At 35.9% G+C, this 21,238-nt stretch overlaps 1 protein-coding gene across 8 annotated transcripts in view; it reads left to right on the top strand.

Moving 5' to 3' along the window:
* The window catches only part of MIER1 (MIER1 transcriptional regulator), a 62,628-nt gene that overhangs the window by 26,149 nt on the left and 15,241 nt on the right, over positions 1 to 21,238 (top strand). For all 8 annotated transcript variants that reach the window (XM_031011789.3, XM_031011787.3, XM_055350384.2 and 5 more), the window contains 6 exons: positions 6,953 to 7,114; positions 7,744 to 7,876; positions 8,570 to 8,634; positions 11,977 to 12,049; positions 19,648 to 19,799; positions 20,504 to 20,585. In XM_031011789.3, coding sequence (XP_030867649.1) covers positions 6,953 to 7,114; positions 7,744 to 7,876; positions 8,570 to 8,634; positions 11,977 to 12,049; positions 19,648 to 19,799; positions 20,504 to 20,585 — 667 coding nt within the window. The remainder of the gene's footprint in view (positions 1 to 6,952; positions 7,115 to 7,743; positions 7,877 to 8,569; positions 8,635 to 11,976; positions 12,050 to 19,647; positions 19,800 to 20,503; positions 20,586 to 21,238) is intronic.

Raw genomic sequence — 21,238 nt, 5'->3', positions numbered from 1 at the left:
ATTGTCTTGAAATTAGGGCAGGCTGAACTTGAGATATAGTATATAGTGTTTATCCTTTTTGATACAGGGTCTTACTCTGTCACCTTCCCAGGCTCATGTGATCCACCTGCCTCACCTCCCACGTAGCTGGGACTGTAGGTGTGCACCACTATGCCCGGCTAATTTTTTATTTTTTGTAGAGATAGGGTCTTGCTCTGTTGCCCAGGCTGGTCTTGAACTCCTGTGTGCAAGCAATCCTCCCACTTCGGCCTCCCAAAGTGCTGGGATGATAGGCGTGAGCCACCGAGTCTGGTCGGTTTATGTTTTTAAGAAGTCCATTTCTCCCACTTTCAGCCAGCCTTCCTTTAGCTTATGCAGACATGATTGCCCTTCCTTTTGTTACAGTGTAAGACAACTCATTTCTTAAAATACAGTCTGCAAATATAGTGTGTATTCCTGTTTTTTTTTTTTTTAATTTAATTTTTTAGAGACAGGGTCTCGTTCTGTCACTCTGGCTGGAGTGCAGTGGTGCAGTCATAGCTCAAGCATCCTTAACTTCCTGCGTTCATGCCTTTCTCTCGCCTCAGCCTCTTGAGTAGCTAGGACTGCAAGTGCATGCCACCGTGCCTGGCTACATTCCTGTATTTTTATTCATCATGTACTATGCCCACTTTCCTTATTTCTCACAGTTTATCAGCCCTCTTATTTCACATTGTAACAGGATGCTGTATACTTAACCTGACGTTAGATTTTGAAGAAGGCAGTATATATGCATATGTACAGAAGGGCAGTGTAAAGCAGTGAGTTAGACTGCCTGGGTTTGTAATCCAGCTCTACTACTTATTTCAGTGTGGGACTTAGGATAGGTTACTTAACATTGTTAAACTTCAGATGTTATTACAAGAATAATATATCTAAAGCGCTTAACATAATATTTGGCACATAATAAACACAAAATAAATCTTAGTAGTTAATGTCATTCATAAGATTGTCAAAAAAGTCTCTGACCTATAACTGAAAATGTACAACTTGACACATAATTTTTTCTTTCACTCTGTTCTCGCCTTTTTATACTCTTTTAACACTTACGTGAATGGGAATAAAACACTGTGCCACTTTATTGTGATGTTTCAATTTAAGTTGAAGTAAGCCCTTGAATAACTGGTAGAATGCAGACTTTGGTAATATAAACTAATTAGAAATTCTCTGGAACAGGTGACTGACAGGCCCTGGTATAATAGTATACTACTTTTGGCCAAGTTTTATTCATCCTGAAATCTTTTTTCAGAGGGAAATAACGGAATATTTGCGTTACACGATATCATTACTGTTCATAGCATCAGAATTTGGGGGTGCAGAGACAGAAATCTGTCTGTAACTAGATTACAGACAGTCTAACCTCAAACTAGGTTAGACAAAATGAAGAATTTCATGTAAGTCTCATGGAACTTCATTAAAGGAGGGATATATCTGCTCCCAGGGACTCAAGTGCCACCAGAATTTATTTTCTCTATTTCTGCTTTTCTACATGGTTTACCTATTTTTGTTTTTGAGACAGGGTCTCACTTTGTCACTCAGGCTGGAGTGCAGCAGTGCGATCTTGGCTCACTGCAGCCTCAGCCTCCCTGGATGAAGCCATCCTCCTGCCTCAGCCCCCCTAGTAGCTGGGACTACGGGCATGCACTACCACACCCAGCTAATTCTTTTTGTATTTTTTACAGGGACGGTGTTTCGCCATGTTGCCCAGGCTGGTCTTGAACTCCTGAGCTCAAGTGATCTGCCTACCTTGGCCTCCCAAAGTGCTAAGATTACAGGCGTGAGCCGTGTCCCACCTGACTTGTCTTTTCAGACCAACTTTCTTCATAGGATGCTGTCAGTTTGTAGGTCTCCCACATTTACTACTTGAGATAGTCTATGCTTCTTTCTTAAGTTGCTGTTGATAAAACTCCAGAAACAAAGTATGGACAAGCTTGGGTCATGTGTCCACTCCAAATCTATGGCCAGGGAATACAGTTATTCCAATTATGTCAGCTACTGTGGTCAAGGAGGTGAACTTTCAAGAAAAATAAGTGCTTGGAATGGAAGAAAGAACATTTCGTGTGAGAAGACAAGTACAGAAGTAGAGAGTAGGAGAGGCTTGGAGGGGAAATAATAAATAATCCTTACATGATGCTTGTTTATGCTTGCTAAATCTTTACTTCAGTTAGCACAAAGCAGGAACACAAATACATGCTATTGCAATTTGAAACAGGATTCCTCAGCAAAATTGATTCTGATTTTTATTATAGTTGTGGCCCAGAGTTTGCTGCAAGATTTTCACTTTTACCTTAGATTAAATAAGAGACTTTTTATACTGTCGTGCTTCAACTTGTATTTTTGGTGGTGATGATTTTTTCTTTGTTGCTTACTAAGCTGATATTACTCACTTGATATTGGGTGACAGCTTGAGTTACAAGTTTAATACTAGTAAGTAAGCATTTTCTTTTTCTTTTTTTTTTTTTTTTTTTTTAATATTCGTGAGACAGGGTCTCACTCTGTTGCCCAGACTGGAGTGCAGTGACACAATCTCAGCTCACTGCAGCCTCTGCCTCCTGGGTTCAAGCAGTTCTCCTGCCTCAGCCTCCTGAGTAGCTGGGATTACGTGCCCGCACCACCATGCCTGGCTAACTTTTGTATTTTTAGTAGAGTTGGGGTTCCACCATGTTGGCCAGGCTGGTCTTGAACTCCTGACCTCAAGTGATCTGGCCCCCTCAGTCTCCCAAAGTACTGGGATTACAGGTGTGAGCCACTGCACCCAGCATAAGTAAGCATTTTCTTGATTGAATAAGTAAGGGTATTTTTTTTCCATGTGATAAAGCCCATCTAAAAATAACGTTGTGTAAAAATAAACTATTAGAAGGTATATGAAAGTGTAGTTGGGTACAAGGAATATATGGAACCAGGGATTCAGCATCACCAGGACCTCCATCTCTCCTAATCCCTGGTTGAATCCTGTTGCATCTCTTCAATTTTTTCTTTTCCACAACCACTAATTTAATTTAGGTTCTGATCATAATACAGGTGAATGTGTAGTGAATGAGAGCAGTGGATTCCCACTTGGCAAGCAAACTAAATCTTCCCCTGCCTAAGTTCACGTTGAGTGTTTTGTTGTGTGTGTAATTTCCCCTAAATACTTCCAGAGTGTCAGTAACTATTCAATACGCTCAAATTGAGTCAGGAGTATAACAGAAGCCTTTAAAAATTATGTAAAACTAGAGAAAGTAGGTAAAAATAGTAATCCTGACTTTCATTAATCTATAACTGATCTTTCAGTAATGTATGGCCTTCTGAAATGATACTTTTTTTTTTTAGTTACTGTAAATGGTATGTCTGCTCTAATCAGGGTGACTGGCTTATTCATTTTTGTTTCTGTACCGTACATTTGTCATTTGCTCTGACTTGAATGACTTTTCTCCATCTGTGCCAGTTCTATTACGATTGTAATTCAAGCATTTCCCCTCTAAATGCACTGTGATCAGGCTACTTTTGACACTCTCTGTTCTCTGCTTAGTCAATATTGGAGGTGTTGGAGAATTTTTCTTTGAGAAATGAATTTTTTTGTTTTTCCTTTTTCCTTTTTTTTTCTTGAGACAGAGTCTCAACTCTGTCACCCAGGCTGGAGTGCAGTGGCACGATCTCAGCTCACTGCAACCTCTGCTTCCTGCGTTCAAGCAATTCTCCTGCCTCAGCCTCCTGAGTAGCTGGGACTACAGGTGTGCACCACCATGCCTGGCTAATTGTTTTGTAATTTTAGTGGAGATGGGGTTTTGCCTTGTTGGCCAGGCTGGTCTCGAACTCCTGACCTCAAATGTTCTGCCAGCCTCAGCCTCCCAAAGTGCTGGGATTACAGGCGTAAGCCACTGCGCTTGGCCTGAGAAATGAATTTTTACAAAGTGAGTCACACTTCTCATCTGTATATCCAGGAGGGAAAAACCTTAATCTATGATTGTCAGACATTCTACATTCTTGATAATGGTTAAAAAAGAAAAATTCTTTTTCCATGTAGTTAGTATGTCACCTATCCTTTTGACAAATATTTGAGCTGGATATCATATGTCATATGATAAGCTTAATTAAAGTTAATGTTCAAGCTTTATTACCTCCCATTGGAAAGGGTGATTTGCAGGTATCTTATCCCAGACCTGTGAGATCAGTGGTTTTCAAGGTAGTCTCATACCAGCAGCATTAGCATCACCTGAGGTTTTTTGTTTTGTTTTGTTTTGTTTTGTTTTGTTTTAATTGCAGATACTCAGGCCTCACTGGAGACTTACTAGGTCAGAAACTTGGGTGAGGCTCAGCAGCCCGTTTTAGTAAGCCCTCAAGGTAATTCTGATACCCTTAATAAGACAGACCAATGGTAGAGAGCCTGAGGGCATTTATTTGGTTGATAATACACCTCTTTTTTTGGAGTGAATGAAGTACCATGATCTTGTCAGAAGATGAGTTCAAAATAGAGCATGGCTGTGTAATTAGCTGTGTGGTTTCAAAGGATTAGTTATAACACAGTTATAAAAATTCAAGGTAGTAGTTAACAGGATAGTTTTGAGGATCAAATAAATAATGAAACAAGCTTTTCATGAACTCTTAAGGCTTATGTAAATTTCAGTTGCAAACTGTTACGCTTATGTTTTTTTCCTTTTAGGGCCCTTATTCATACTAGTGACTTCAGTGGCTTTTATTCACAATAGTGATCAGTTGCTAAACTTGCTTCTGATTTTGGGGTGCAGGATATGAGCTTAAGAAACGTTACATGACCTGAGATTAGGAGGTCTGGGTATTATAATAAAGTCTCTATCAGTGCCTGACGTTTCTCTGCCTGGTTTCCTTATTTGCAAATAAAGGTAGCAAGCACTCCATTTGGTACTTCTAAAGATCTAATGAAATTGTGTGTTTTGACACTGCTTTCATTGTTGCAAGAGAAAAAGACAGTGAAATCAAAGCATCTATCATAAATGCCTGACACATAGAAGATACTTTATGACAGCTATTTGTTATTCTTGTATATAAAACTAGCTTTAGGCTGGGCACGGTGGCTCATGTTTCCAATCCTACATTTTGGGAAGCCAAGGTGGGCAGATCGCTTGCATCCAGCTGTTTGAGACCAGCCTGGGCAACATGGTGAAACCCTTCTCTATGAAAGATACAAAAATTAGCCAGGCATGGTGGTGCACATGTATAGTCCCAGCTACTTGGGAGGCTGAGGTGGGAGGATCATTTGAAGGTTGAGGCTGCAGTGAGCAGTGATCATGCCACTGCACTCCAGCCTGGGTGACAGAGCAAGATCCTGTCTCAAAAAATAAATCTAGCCTTTTCATTATATTTCTCTTACTACACTTCTATCTCTTATTTTGAAGTTTTGTTTTAGTTCCTGAGTATTGACTCCCCAGATTCCCAAATACCAATGTCCTGTACCAGATTCTTGGTACATGGACCAGATACTTGAACACTTAAAGCACTGTTGGTGTTGTACTTTGAGAAACACAGTGTCAGAGCAGTCATTTGTTTGCCAGCTGGTTATTTAGCTAGAGTGGCAATACCTTGCCTTGATAAAGTTACCACTTTTCAGGTTGTAGCTTCTGCAAATCATTAGGGGTCTTGGAATTGATTTATCTTTCAGAAATAGATTCACAAACTCATTCATAACCAGAATATCCATTTGTAATGGGAAATAGAAGTTTTGGATGACAGTTTCTTCCTAGTTCTTCATATGAAAATCTTTTCAAATGATAATCATTAATTTCTTCTCACACATGGATTTTGAGTGATGCAGGTTAATTGTATCATCTAATCCAGTCTGATTTACCCATATCCATTGTAGCAATGTGTTTAACACACGAGCTAGACTGACTTCTTTCCATGACTGCTGGAGAAATATAAACCATGTCTTATTTCATGATTACCCTTTTTTTCTAGCTTCTAAACTGATTGTTTTCTGACTGTTTTGCTTCAGACCATGTGCATTGTATGTGGGTGTGCATGAGTGTATAATATGTTCACATGATTTGGATTAAATTTTCTTTTTATAATCAGAATTCTGTTATGTTTCCCTGATGCTGTGCATTTCTTGTTTACTGGTTAGAGTGAGTAGTTTGTATAGAAAGCTGATTTCATTTCATTGTGTATGGACATTTCTTTTTCATCCATGGCGGGTCTGATTTTTGTGGGGATTGAGGGAAGTCCCTGGCCCAGGCACCATGGTGTATTGATATGAATATGGGCTTTTGGAGTTAGACTGTTTAAATCTGGCGCTACTACTTGTAACTTGTGTGATTTGTGAAGAAATGCTTAACCTGTCAGCCTCTGTTTTCGCATCTATGAAATGGAAATAATATAACAAGTCTGTATGATAGATGGTAAGGATTTCATGAGATGATTTTATATGTAAATGGAGATAACCATAGAAAAGAATATATGGTTAATCTAGTCCATTATCATTTCTGTATATTACTACTGGTTTGTTTGTGGTTTTTTTTTTTTTTTTTTCTTCATGTGTTCGGGCTGAGCTCTGAATTTCATCTGCCTTTCTGGGTTTGTTAACTTATAGTCTATTTCTCATTGTTCTATTTCTCCACCCTCAAATTAAGTATGGTACTCTTATTAAGAGTGGGCATCCATGCATAGCATTAACTGTCATTGTGCATATACTGAATTGATTGCAAAAAGAATAGTCCATGTTAGACCAAGGCCACTTTTTAATTATACTTAAAGATCTTGTTGTCAGCAATTAGAATTGGTTCATTTTATAGAAATACTTAAAAGATTGGGATATTCCTGGGTTTCAGAAATATTTTCAGTTTTACTTTTTATGATCCGAGAATTTGTAATACAGCTTTTATTCTTCAGTATAGAATGAATACTCCACAGATTTGTGGATTATAGCCTGGGAATCAGAATATCACTGATTCAGAGATTAACTTTTATTTTGATTATTTAGGAAGGCGACATGCCAATTCATGAACTTCTCAGCCTTTATGGTTATGGTAGTACTGTTCGACTACCTGAAGAAGATGAGGAAGAGGAAGAAGAGGAAGAAGAAGGTGAAGATGATGAAGATGCTGATAATGATGACAACAGTGGCTGTAGTGGGGAAAATAAAGTAAGTCTATATACATATATTTAAGATTGTAGTCTTTATTCTTGTTGAAGTTAAAATTTCTTAATATATTTTGATTACTTGTCTTTATAATCTTTTCCTGATTTTAAAAGTGTTAAAAATTAAGATATTACAGAAATACATAATATAAAAATTGGAAATCCCCTGTAATCTACTCCTGAGGTAACAGTTTGGTCTTGTCATTTCAGGTTTCTTTTTTTCCAGTGCTTATTCTAATTAATTTATACCAACTTTCTAAAAAATGCTATTGCTTTTAAATAATAAAGGCTAATTGGCAGTTTGTGTTTATTTTTCTTACTTTATTTTGAAATAATTTTAGATTTATAAAAGGTTTAAAGTTAGTATAGAACGTTCCTGTATACTCTTACCTCAACTTCTGCTAAGGTTAACATCTTGGTACAGTGCTATTAACTAAACTACAGATTGAGTTATACCAGTTTTTCTGCTAATGTACTTTTTCCTGTTGCAGGACCCAACGCAGAGGATGATATTACATGTAGTATATTCATTTTAGTCTTCTGCATATATTAGAACAAAATTTATATGCTATGGTCTTTCATCTGCAACTGTTTTCCTTACATCTTAAAGAAATTTAATTTATTATTCCACAGGAGGAGAATATAAAGGATTCATCGGGTCAGGAGGATGAAACTCAGTCTTCCAATGATGATCCATCACAATCTGTTGCTTCTCAAGATGCCCAGGAAATAATCCGCCCACGTCGATGTAAATATTTTGATACAAGTAAGTGTTACTGGTTGATAATATTTGAATATAATTTTTACTATTTTAGGTATTACCTAAAATCCTCATTTTTTTAAACTGGTCTTTGAATTCATTTAGTCTGAAATTCTTTTCAACAGTAAATGGATTTTGTTGTAAGTTATTAGTTTAGCAATGCAGGGTCCGTGTTAGTGAATATACTATGGTAATTGTGTCATGTACTACTTGACTTTGGGTGTATTTGTTTTTTCCTTGCCCTGTTTTTAAATGTTTGTTTCATGGTCATCTTTTTGTTTCTCATAGTCTTTCCCTTAGTTTCCATTTTTTACTTTCTTTGCCTCTTAGCCTTTTTTAGGTATATTCATAAATACACCTAAATTTCTCTACTTTAAAAAGAAGAAAAACACTTGAAGAAAAATAAACTGTCATGAAATATGTAGTAAGGTAATATTATCTTTATTCTAAATCAGTTTTTTCCCCTAAGTTTTTATAGGAAATCATTTCATGAGAATACAATTATGTAGAAAGTTTATGGTTTTTTGGTTTTGTTTTTTTAAGTGATAGGGTGTTAATTATTTGGTTAGAAATATCTTGGCTTAATTCATTAGATACCTTTGAGCATATCCAAATATTTGATGGTAGATGTAAAAATAATATGTAGATGTAGACAGGATAAGCAGTCATTTTATAGTATTGGTGTCTTATTTATTCTAGATAGTGAAGTAGAAGAAGAATCTGAAGAAGATGAAGATTATATTCCATCAGAAGACTGGAAAAAGGTAGTTAGAACAATATTTTTCCAAAATTTAGATAAATTAATATTTTTTTAAAAAGCCTCATGTAATTATTATTTTTTTTACTAACTATGTATATTGATAAAATCGATGTAAGCCCTTTTATGACATTTAAATGTTTGGTAAATGTTCAGATTCCTTCTTAACACATCTAGGTTAGATTAGAAATCTACATTTCTGGCGGGGTGTGGTGGCTCACGCCTGTTATCCCAGCACTTGGGAGGCTGAGGCAGGCGGATCACTTGAGCCCACGAGTTCGAGACCAGCCTGGGCAGCGTTGCGGGACCCTGTCTCATTTTATAAAACAAAACAAAAAATAAATAAAACAAAAATCCACATTTCTGATTTAGTCCTGAACTAGTGCCAAATTAGGCATTTGTTGCCCTGTAAAAAGTATCACGTATATGTTTTTCAATATTATGGAAAGCATTTGTGGAGGCTTTGATATTTGTTAAGTAAATTTTGTTTAGTAGTTCATATTGCAAGTTTTTCATTCCGTATTACTTTATAAAAGAAAAACTCTCCAAATGATTGAATTTAATGTTGACATTTACAACTGATAAGCTTATTATATGAAGAAACAGATTTGGCTTCTTCATAACTATATACAACTTAATTTCTGTAATGAATCTAAAGATAATATATTGAGATTAGTTTTTAATTATAAAAAATATAGCATATAATTAATCATAGGGTTAAGTTAAAGAATTGTAAGTTATTGTAAAAGAAAGCTCTTAGGAAAATCTATCAAAATGTTATGTAGAATTAGTTGGTTGCAGTGATGTTTCCCCTGTTGTCCCAGCTACTTGGGAGGCTGAGGTAGGGAGAATCACTTCAGCCCAAGAGTTTGAGACCAGGCTGGGCAACATAGTGAGACCCCATGTCTTCAAAAAAATTTTTTATGTAGAACTGGTTAAAACAAAGAAATAATGTTATTTTTGTTGAGAGACAAGATTAGCCCAGTGTACGGTATGTGTTAATTTGAGCAAATGATGGGACTTAACAGAAAACAAGAATCACACAAGTTAATTTGTGTGGCCTATTTGGGCAAGGGTTCTTTCATCCTGTTTTTAATCTGATTCCTACAGTGTGCAGAAATGAAGATGAAAAAAGCTAGAAACCTTGGGAGTCCTTATAAATTGCTGTCCCACTTCATATTCAAGTTTATGTATCTTCAACATATGTTGTTTTTTAATCTGGAGTGTTCAGTAGAGTATTTGATTAAGCATTCAGTGTTTTTTTTTTAAATGAAAGAACAAAAGCTCAGAGGTAGAACATGAACCTTTCATTGCTGGAGGGTATTAATTACCCACACCTTACTCAGGAAGGGTATTAATTAACCACACCTTTCTCAGAAAAAAATTATGTAATAAAGCAGGCCAGAGTAAATGCAGATTGTTTTCTTTGAGTATGATTTTGTTGTTTTAAATAATTGTCAAGGTTCAGAGATTCATTTTTTTTTAGACTTATAAGATGAAATTGAGTTTTTATAGAAACTTAAGGTAGGGGAAACAGTTTTGAAGTCAAGCTTGAATTTTAGTTATAGCTCTAGAACTTAGTAATTGTGTGCTCCTGAGAAAATCAAATTTTTGAGCTTCATCTTACATATAGTATGGGAATAACAATGTCAGCCTTATGGGGCTTGCTGAAAGATTAAAGGAAAATTGCATATATGATATGTTAACACATAATGATCTTCAAAGCTATTTCTCTTCCCTTCCCTGTACTACAGAACAAATTAACAGATGAAAAGTAATGTTCAGAACTGAACAGGAAAAAGGAAGTACCTATCTTTATACTAATCCAGATGTTCTCAACCCTGTTTTTATGTTAGAATCATTTGGATAACTTAGACGTACTGACTACCAGGGACTTCATTCATAGATTCTAATTTAATTGTCCTGCAGTGTATCCAGGCATTGATGGTTTAGAAGCACCCCAGCCAGGGTTAGTAACTTGACAGTGTTCTTTGGTAGGCCTAGGTGAGTTAAGTTAAAAGAGGCACAAGATGTGACAATAAAGGACTCTTTTTATAATAGAAGACATAAAGAGAATTCCATTGTAAGAGTAGAGAAAATTTGTTGTAAGTTTGATTCTTTTTAGAAAACTGATCATGAGAAAGATTGGTTTTTCTTATAGGTATAGAAATAACTTTATTACATAAAGCACGTCTTTGAAGTTGTACTGGATAAAATGAGATCCTCACATCAGTGAGGTAACAATAGCAGGAGAGAGACTTTCCAAATCCTAAGAGTTATCAAAACTTCTAAAGGATGATTTTGTACCTTTCATGCCCAATTTTGAAAATGTCAGTAAATGTGTTCTTAACATTTAGCCATCACACAAAAGAGGGTTCATGTAATCTTGGTCTCCTTGCATTGTGAAATTTCACCAGTGGTAGTTTCCAGTTGCTTTTGAGAACAGCCAGTTTCACCTAATCTGTGATTTGACTATATAGATAAGATTACTGGATTTCCTATTTAATTATATATGTGGGAGGAGGTTACTTTTTCATTTTGTATTGTTTTAATGAAAGTCAAGCCATAACCTGCTTATCTATTTCGTTTAGAGTTTCTTTCATTTGGCCCCTACTGAGCTTTATACAAACCCTTTTTGTTATTTTTCCTACCTTGAAGCTCTGTTTTTCAGACTTCAGTGTATGTCAGAATCACCTAGAGAGCTTGTTAAAATACCAATGACTGAGTCCTGTCCCCAGAGTTTCAGTAGGTTTGGGGTGGGACCTGAGCATTTGCATTTCTAACAGTTTCCCATTAGCTGTGTGTGGTGGCATGTGCCTGTAGTCCCAGCTACTCAGAGACTGAGGTGAGAGAATTGCTTGAGCCTGGGAGGTCGAGGCTGCAGTGAGCCATGATCACTCCAGCCTAGGTGACAGAGCAAGACCCTGTCTCAAAAAAAAACAAAAATTTCATAGATGACACTGATGCTGCTCATACAGGGATCGTATTTAAGACCACTGTCTTAAGTGTAGATACTCTGAAAATATCTGAATTTGACTTTGTGTTTTACATGTTTTGCAGTTGTCTTACTAATGGAATTATCAGAATTTACTTCTTTGTCTCTATATTTTGAAATAAAGTTTGTATTTATTGTTTACGTTGCATTTCACCTCATTATTATTACTAATATTTTCATCCAGTCATTATTTGTCATTCATCTTCACGAAGGTACCTCTGAGGTAGTTAATTGGTTGTTTTTGTATTTTATGACAGAGAAACCAGGAACAGTTTACTAAGATGGTAAGGCTAGAAAATGGATATAAAATCTGTTACTAGATCTTACTAATGTTTTATGTTATTTTTAAAATAGGAGATTATGGTGGGCTCCATGTTTCAAGCAGAAATTCCAGTTGGCATTTGTAGATACAAAGAAAATGAAAAAGGTGGGTTATTAGTAAAGTTATGTAGCTGAATTTATGCTTTCAGTGTAATGAACTGTTACTTTATATGTAAAATGTGATAAGAACATGACAGCCTACTAAGTAACCCCATTGTAACCCCATTGGTTTGTGAAAGAGGACCCTTCATTTATTGTGAGAAGAATGTGTGTACTCAGTTTTTTCAGTTTGGTCTGTAGAAGCCTAGCCAAAAAAGGAAAAAGTGAATGCTTTTTTTCATTTTAAAGTGACTTACAATGTCTCAACAGTTTTTTTTACTTTTTTCCCCGTATTTTCAGTGCTCTAAACTTTAACCCTTCTCTAATCTTTATAATTTAGTTTTTAGAAGTCCATTTTATATCAATGAAAGGCATAAAAACAAACGAGAGTAAATAACTGATATAAAAAGCTTATTTGCTCCTGAAACTTTCAGTAAGCAAAATGGAATGCTTATTAAAATGGAGTACTTTGGTCCAGGTGCCGTGGCTCACGCCTGTAATCCCAGCACTTTGGGAGGCTGAGGCAGGCGGATCATGAGGTCAGGCGTTCGAGACCAGCCTGACCAACATGGTGAAACCCCGCCTCTACTAAAAATACAAAATTAGCTTGGCGTTGTGGCTCGCACCGGTAATCCCAGCTATCACTTGAACCCAGGAGGCAGAGGTTGCAGTGAGCCAGTATCACACCACTGCACTCCAGCCTGGGTGACAGAGCAAGACTCCGTCTGAGAAAAAAAAAAAAAAAAAAAAGGATTACTTTGATGCTTGTGTTTTAAAAATAATTTGGGAAAACAACTTGTATACTTAAATTTTACATGTTTTTTTTTTCCATTTCATTTCATTTGAAAGTCCTAAAGTAAGTCATACTTCCAATAACATACAATACTGGAAGATTTTTTTTTTTTTTTTGAGACAGTCTTGCTCTTGTTGCCCAGACTGGAGTGCAATGGCATGATCCCGGCTCACTGCAACCTCCACCTCCTGGGTTCAAGTGATTCTCCTGCCTCAGCCTCTCAGCTGGGATTACAGGTGCCCACCACCACGCCCAGCTAATTTTTTTGTGTTTTTTAGTAGAGATGAGGTTTCGCCATGTTGGCCAGGCTGGTCTTAAACTCCTCACCTTGTGATCCGCCTGCCTCGGCCGCCCATAGTGCTGGGATTACAGGTGTGAGCCACCACGCCTGGCTGAAGATTTTTTTTAAAGAGTCTGTTTCAGATTATTCACCTCATTTGAGTTCCAGAAAAAATGCTGTGTATGTTTCCTTTTTTTTGAGACAGAGTTTTGCTCTTGTTGCCCAGGCTGGAGTGCAATGGCTCAATCTCAGCTCACTGCAACTTTCGCCTCTCAGGTTCAAGCAGTTCTCCTGCCTCAGCCTCCCAAGTAGCTAGGATTACAGGCATGCGCCACCACGCCCAGCTAATTTTGTATTTTTAGTAGAGATGAGGTTTCTCCATGTTGGTCAGGCTGGTCTTGAACTCCTGACCTCAGGTGATTCGCCTGCCTCGGCCTCCTAAAGTGCTGGGATTATAGGCATGAGCCACTGCGCCTGGCCGTATGTGTGCTTTTAATGAGTTCATGTGCAGTGTGACATCACTCAGGACTAGAAATCTTTATTTCTTTTATTTCCGTTTTCTTCACATTTCAACTTAATATACACAAAGGCCTTTGGAGTTGTATTAATAGAAGTTTTTTGTTGTTTATTTCTTTTTAGCATTCTCTCCGAAAACTTACTTTATATTCTAAGTATGCACCTACTCTCAGGGCAAGCAGCAGGTCAGAGGCAGTGAAGGGAACATCACAGGCCAGTATGGTTTTTGTGATAGCAATATGTTTTAATACATCATTTAAATGTTTAATAGCTACCACTTATTTCTCAAGGTAATTCCTGCAAGATATAGGAACATTGAAGCTAGCAGTATGGAGTGACTTTATTACATATAGAAATTCTGTACATATGGTATGTTCTGTGAACGCATAATTGTGTGCCAAAATAAATGATCTGTTGGCTTTTGTATTTATTTTTGTAATTGAAATGTCAATTTTGTGCTTTACTCATATAGTGGTTAGCAGTGTTCACCATTGAGGTTTTTCTTTCTGCAAATAAATGAATTGAAAGACATTTGTTTTTATTAAATTTCTTTTAAATTTCGACAATGAAAGATAATAGCGCCTATTTTATATTTATATTTTAGTATTTATATTATAAATTTATATTATAGTTGAAAATAGTTTTATTGCAGTATACTTTTTAAATTTTAATATGTTTTTATTATATATAAACAGTGAATAATGATCACATTCTCTTATTTATGCTTAGTTTTAATTTTTAATTTTTGTGGGTACATAGTAGGTGTATATAGTTCTGGGGTACATGAGATGTCTTGATACAGGCATGCAATGTGTAACAACCACATCATGGCAAATGGTGTATGCATCCTCTCAAGCATATTATCTTTTGTGTTACAATCCATTTATACTCTTTTAGTTCTTTAAAAATGTACAATTAAGTTATTGATTATGGTCACCCTGTTGTGCTGTCAACTATTAGGGGTTACTCATTCTATTTTTTTGTACCCATTAACCATCCCTACCTCTCTCTTACTCCTTTCCCGACCGACCTTCCCAGCCTCTAGTAGCCATCCTTCTGCTGTATCTCCATGGGTTCAATTGTTTTGATTTTAGATCCCACACATAATTGAGAACATGGGATATTTGTCTTTTCCGTGCCTGACTTTTTGCTTAACATAATGACCTTCAGTTCCATCCATGTTATTGCAAATGACTGGATCTCATTCTTTTTTTATGGCTGAATAGCACTCCATTGTGTATAAGTACCACTTTTTTTTTTTTATACTTTAAGTTCTAGGGTACATGTGCACAACATGTAGGTTTGTTACATATGTGTACATGTGCCATGTTGGTGTGCTGCACCCATTAACTTGTCATGTACATTAGGTATATCTCCTAATGCTATCCCTTGCCCTTCTCCCCACCCCACGACAGGCCCCGGTGTGTGATGTTTCCTTTCCTGTGTCCAAGTGTTCTCATTGTTCAGTTCCTACCTATGAGTGAGAACATGCAGTGTTTGGTTTTTTGTCCTTGCGATAGTTTGCTGAGAATGATGGTTTCCAGCTTCATCCATATCCCTACAAAGGACATAAACTCCTCCTTTTTGATGGCTGCATAGTATTCCATGGGGTATATGTGCCACATTTTCTTAATCCAGTCTATCACTGATGGACATTTGGGTTGGTTCCAAGTCTTTGCTATTGTGAATAGTGCCACAATAAACATACGTGTGCATGTGTCTTTATAGCAGCGTGATTTATAATCCTTTGGGTATATGCCCAATAATGGGATGGCTGGGTCAAATGGTATTTCTAGTTCTAGGTCCTTGAGGAATCGCCACACTGTCTTCCATAATGGTTGAACTAGTTTGCAGTCCCACCAACAATGTAAAAGTGTTCCTATTTCTCCACATCCTCTCCAGCATCTGTTGTTTCCTGACTTTTTAATGATTGCCATTCTAACTGGTGTGAGATGGTATCTCATTGTGGTTTTGATGCATTCATCTGTTGATGGACACTTTTTTTGCCATCTGTATGTATTCTTTTGAGAAACTTCTCTTCAGATCTTTTGCCCATTTTTAAATCAGATTATTAGACTTATTTCAGTAGAGTTGTTTGAGCTCCTTATATATTCTAGTTATTAGTGCCTTCTAAGATGGGTAGTTTGCAAATATTTTCTCCCATTCTGTAGGTTGTCTCTTTGTTGATTATTTCCTTTGCTGTGCAAAAGCTTGTTAACTTAATGTGATCCTATTTGTCTATTTTTGCTTTGGTTGCCTGTGCTTGTGGGGTATTATTCAGGAAGTCTTTGCCCTCAGTCCAGTGTCCTGCAGAATTTCCCCAATATTTTATTGTAGTAGTTTCATAGTTTGAGGTCTTAGATGTAAGTCTTTAATCTATTTTGGTTTTTGTATGTGACAAGAGATAGGGGTCTAGTTCCATTCTTCTGCATATGGATATCCAGTTTCCCAGCACCATTTATTGAAGAGACTGTCTTTTCCCATTGTACATTCTTGGCATCTTTGTCAAAAATGAGTTCACTGTAGGTATGTGACTTGTTTTTGGGTCCTGTGTTCTGTTCTGTATGTCTTATTTTTATGCCAGTACATGCTGTTTTAGTTACTGTAGCTCTGTAGTATAATTTGAAGTTAGGTAATGTGATTCCTCCAGTTTTGTTCTTTCTGCTTAGGATAGCTTTGGCTATTCTGAGTCTTTTGTGGTTCCATATAAATTTTAGGAACTTTTTTTCTATTTCTGTGAAGAATGTCATTGGTAATTTGATAAGGATTTCATTGAATCTGTAGATTGCTTTTGGTAGTATGGACATTTTAACAACACTGATTCTTTGAATCCATGAATGTGGAATATCATTCCATTTTTTTTTTTTTTTTTTTGGTGTCCTCTTTAATTTCTTTTGTCAATATTTTATAGTTGTCATTATGGAGATCTTTCACTTCTTTGGTTAATTTCTAGGTATTTGATTTTATTTGTGGCTATCTTAAATGGGATTAGTCTTTTGATTTCCTTTTCAGAATGTTGACTTGGTGGCATATAGAAATGCTACTGATTTTTGTATGTTGATTTTGTATCGTGCAACTTTACTGAATTTGTCAGTTATAATAGTTTTTTGTGGCGTCTTTAGGTTTTTCCAAATACAAGATCATATCATCAGTAAACAGGGATAATTTGACTTCTTCCTTTCTAATTTGGATTGCGTTTATATCTTTCTCTTGTCTAATTGTTCTGATTTTTTCATGGTTTAAATTCTAACTTAATATTTTCCATTTTAACATGATTTTAGAAAGTAATTATACATATGTACTTTTTTTCAGGGACGAGTGATTTACGAAGCTTTCTCATTTTGAGAATTTAAGTATATTAGTTTGTGTAAGGAGGATCAGACTAAACTTAGCAGAATGAGATTGCTTTGGAGGGATCGCTGTGGTAAAGGGGCATTCCTCAGCTTTGTAGTTCTAGAAATTCAGACTTTTGTCAGGATACCCAGAATTTGTCTCCTCTTAAGATACCCTATACCATAAATGAAATTCTTGAAACTATTAGGTAAACTATGCTGTTAGAAATAAAACTTGTCAAAGGGACAGTGCTGATTAGTGCATTCTTATGGAAAACATTTCACAGGATATTTTTCATCAGTTTTGTGAACACAGACTTTTTTTTTTTTTAAGTGCCACAAAACTAAGATATCCTGATATCTTTATTGTAGGGATTACTTAATGGATGGATCAGAATTCTCCTTTTCATTGATACATGGAAACCTCCTTACCTAGTATCTTGGAGAGACATTGACAATTTTTTTCTCTCTGCCATCCGACTTTTTTTATTAGGCACCATGCAGATTATATATTCTTCATTGGTTAGCACTCCTAATTCAAACAGTTAAATAAACATGATTTGTTAGTTATAATAACATTCCAGGCATGCTCCTTTGGACTTGTATCTGTTTTGGTTACAAAATCTCCTGAGCTACCCTTAACTTTTTCCTAAATTCATGTAAGTTATAATTTATACTAACCACAGTGTATTTTAACTTTTTGTTTACTCATCTTTGTAGCATTACTGGTAAGTAGGTCGATCCTTGCCCCATAGGCACTTAGTAAACATTTGGTGCCTAAGTGAATAGGTGGGTGAATTATTTCCGAATTAGGGTTTCCTTGTATGGCCTTGTCTACCCCAAAGATCCCAAAAATATAAGAACTTTAGTCTGCAGAGAACAGAGGCTGAGCAGAGAATAGAAATCAATAGCAGTATATCCAGATTCATTTTATCATGGTAGTTTTATTGTATTTATAATTTAGGATATAACTAGGATTGTACCAGCAGATTAGAAAAGGAATGATGTTTATTAAGGAAGATTTTCTAAATATTTTCCTTTGGGCTGTACTTTAAACAAAAGTATGTATTTTGGGAAACAAGGGAAGATAGAAGAAGGTTTTGAAGTGTGTGTGGGTGAGGGGACAAGATAATTCGTGTGAAAATAATACGGCCGGGCGCGGTGGCTCACGCCTGTAATCCCAGCACTTTGGGAGGCCGAGGCGGGTGGATCATGAGGTCAGGAGATCGAGAACCATCCTGGCTAACACGGTGAAACTCTGTCTACTAAAAAAATACAAAAACTTAGCCAGGTATGGTGGCACATGCCTGTAGTCCCAGCTACTCTGGAGGCTGAGGCAGGAGAATTGCTTGAACCTGGGAGGCGGAGGTTGCAGTGAGCCAAGATCGCGCCACTGCACTCCAGCCTGGGCAACAGAGCAAGACTTGTCTCCAAAAAAAAAAAAAAAATTCATTGCCTGGTACATAGGATATGCTTAATTAGTTGTTAATTTATTTTCATAATAAAAGAAACTTTGACGCTGTTAGTTATTCTTTGTCTCTTAAAATCTTTCTCAGGCTGGCTCCTTCCTGTTGTCATTTACATGTTTGCCTCATCTTTGAAAACAAACAAACCAAAACAACATAAAAACTTTCTTCAACTCTACTCTCTAGCTACTCCGCTATCTCCACCATCATAACTAAACTTTTCAAGAGTCTTATTTCTTCACTTTCCATTTATTCTTCAATCTTATCCAATGTGGCTTCTGCTTCCATCTCTCTACAGAAAGTTCTCACAACATTCACCTCCTTGTTAGTAAAGCTGGCATAACCTTTTTCAATTTTCATCCTCATCACTCAACAGAATTTAACCAGTCTTTGAAGCTATTCTTTGAAACACTCTCTTCCCTTAGCATCTGTGATGTTACATTCTTGGTATTTCTTCTGTTTGTGACTTTTGAATATTATCCATGTTTTCTTCTTATCATTTAGAATTCTACAGGCTTTGTCTTAGGTCATCCTCCTTTCTTTTTGAGTTTTAATTAGATTTAGGCTTTTATCTTCTTATAATGGAAATTATGATGAAACTTAAATACCTTTAAAAAAGTAATGACTTGTTTTTGTGAAAGTGATTTATTATATACATTATACAACTCAAGCATCACAGAAAACATAAAGAAAGTAAAACTTACTTCAAATCCCACCACCAGGAATTAAGCAGTGTTAACATTTGGTGAGCATTCTTCTAGACATATTTTCAAAAATAATAGTTACAGTTACAATTACAGGATTTTAATATGTGCCAGAATGATTGTAAAGTGCTTTAAATCCTTAAAACTGTGTGGTAGAGTTATTGTTACCTCCTTTCACAGATGAGACAGAAGGGACATAATTTGCCCAAGGTCATCATACATGTAATAAGTGGTAGAGATGGTATTCAAACCAAGAGAGCTTGGAATTTGGTAAACTCAAGATAAAGTCAGACTGGATCTGCAGGGGGCATAAAGTGGTACCTCCTCTCTGTTTAAATTGTTTAATTTACTTAAACTATAGTTGTTGCCCAAGAACGAAGTCAGGCAAGTAGTAGAACCACACTGTACCTCAGTTCTCAACATTTGGCTCTGAGTTGTTTATTTAGTAATATGTTTTAACACAGACTCTATCAGTTTTTAGAAATTTGTTTAACATTGTCTTTTACTAATTTAGTATATGAAAATGATGATCAGCTCCTGTGGGACCCTGAGTACTTACCAGAAGATAAAGTGATTATATTTCTTAAAGATGCGTCTAGAAGAACAGGTGATGAGAAGGGTGTAGAAGCAATTCCTGAAGGATCTCACATAAAAGACAATGAACAGGTCTGTGAAAGAAACAACTGTTAGAACTTTGCCATACACATTTATACATGTAAATGCTGTCACTTGCATTGTTGTTATTCTGTCCACCAAACTTTTTATAACATTATTGACAGGGAATCTGAGGTTATAATCCCTGTAAGATACCCGTTGTTACCACAGTGACTTCATTGGTGTGAAGCTCAAAAACGAAACAAAAACCTGATGTTTTATTTTGCCTGTATATACTTTTCATTAGGCTTTTTAAAATTCCTTTGGCTATCCCTAAGAATCTGTGTATATCAAGTTGGAATTCTCACCTCGGATTATCTTATGTACATGGTAAGACCAGTGCCTACCATGAACCTATCTTTTTTACCTTTTTAATCATTGTTTTTTTCTGATTTGTTTAAAATTATAGGAATCTCAAGAAGCCACAAAGAAGGGGTTTTCATTGATATAAAATGAATTCTTTTTAGTTCCTAGGATACTATGGCCACCAAGTTTTTACATATCCTACTTTGTACATATTTAAAGGTAGTTGATTTATCAGGATCAAATTCAGATTTGTTTTTCTTTGGAGTTCTCTATATATAACATTCACTAAAGTTATTTGCCCTCAAAAAGGATGAAAACACTGGATGTTTGAAAAACTTTTACTCTTAAGAAATTGTAGCATTGAACTGTTTATAGTCCTTGTCACATATTCAAGCCTTTTATTTTTCTAGGCTTTATATGAATTGGTTAAATGCAATTTTGATACAGAAGAAGCATTGAGAAGATTAAGATTTAATGTAAAAGCAGCTAGAGGTAAGTATAGTTTTTATTCATTTTCATGATTTGGCAGAAATTTTAAAATTAAGCTTTTCAGTTTACCTAGGTGTAGCCTAAACTTAATAATACTGATTTTTCTGAGTTTGATAAATATTTACAAAATACCAAGTATTACACAAGTCGTTATGGGGAGTGGGATTAAGATTGTCCCTTCCTCCTTTGTGGGAAAATACAGTCATGTAAGTAAAAATGTAAAAATTTATACTTTTTTTTTAATGCATTTATAAATATGCATAATGCCTTATGCATTCAAGGCATATTTATAAATATTTTCTTATTTGATCTTGATAATTGCCCTATGAACTAAGTAGTATGACAGATAATACTTCTCCTTAAAGGTAAAAATTGATGAGCCTGAGATCTCTGAACTAAAGTAACTTGGCGAAAGCAAACATAATTCATCAGTAATGAAGCCATGACTAAAATTTGGATTTTTCTTTTTTATACTATATCTGGCTCCTACCCCCCTTCACTAAGAGTACTACATATATATGTATATGTGTGTGTGTATATATATATATATATATATATATATTTAAGTAACAAATGAGAGATATTTATTTAACAAAAATTTGAGTGCCTTCTGAATTCTGAGGATGTAACTATAAACAAAGTCCCTTCCCCTCGTG

The sequence above is a fragment of the Gorilla gorilla genome, chromosome 1 (assembly GCF_029281585.2).
Source record: "Gorilla gorilla gorilla isolate KB3781 chromosome 1, NHGRI_mGorGor1-v2.1_pri, whole genome shotgun sequence".
Lineage (NCBI taxonomy): Eukaryota > Metazoa > Chordata > Mammalia > Primates > Hominidae > Gorilla > Gorilla gorilla.
This window is presented reverse-complemented; position numbering and strand designations above follow the sequence as displayed.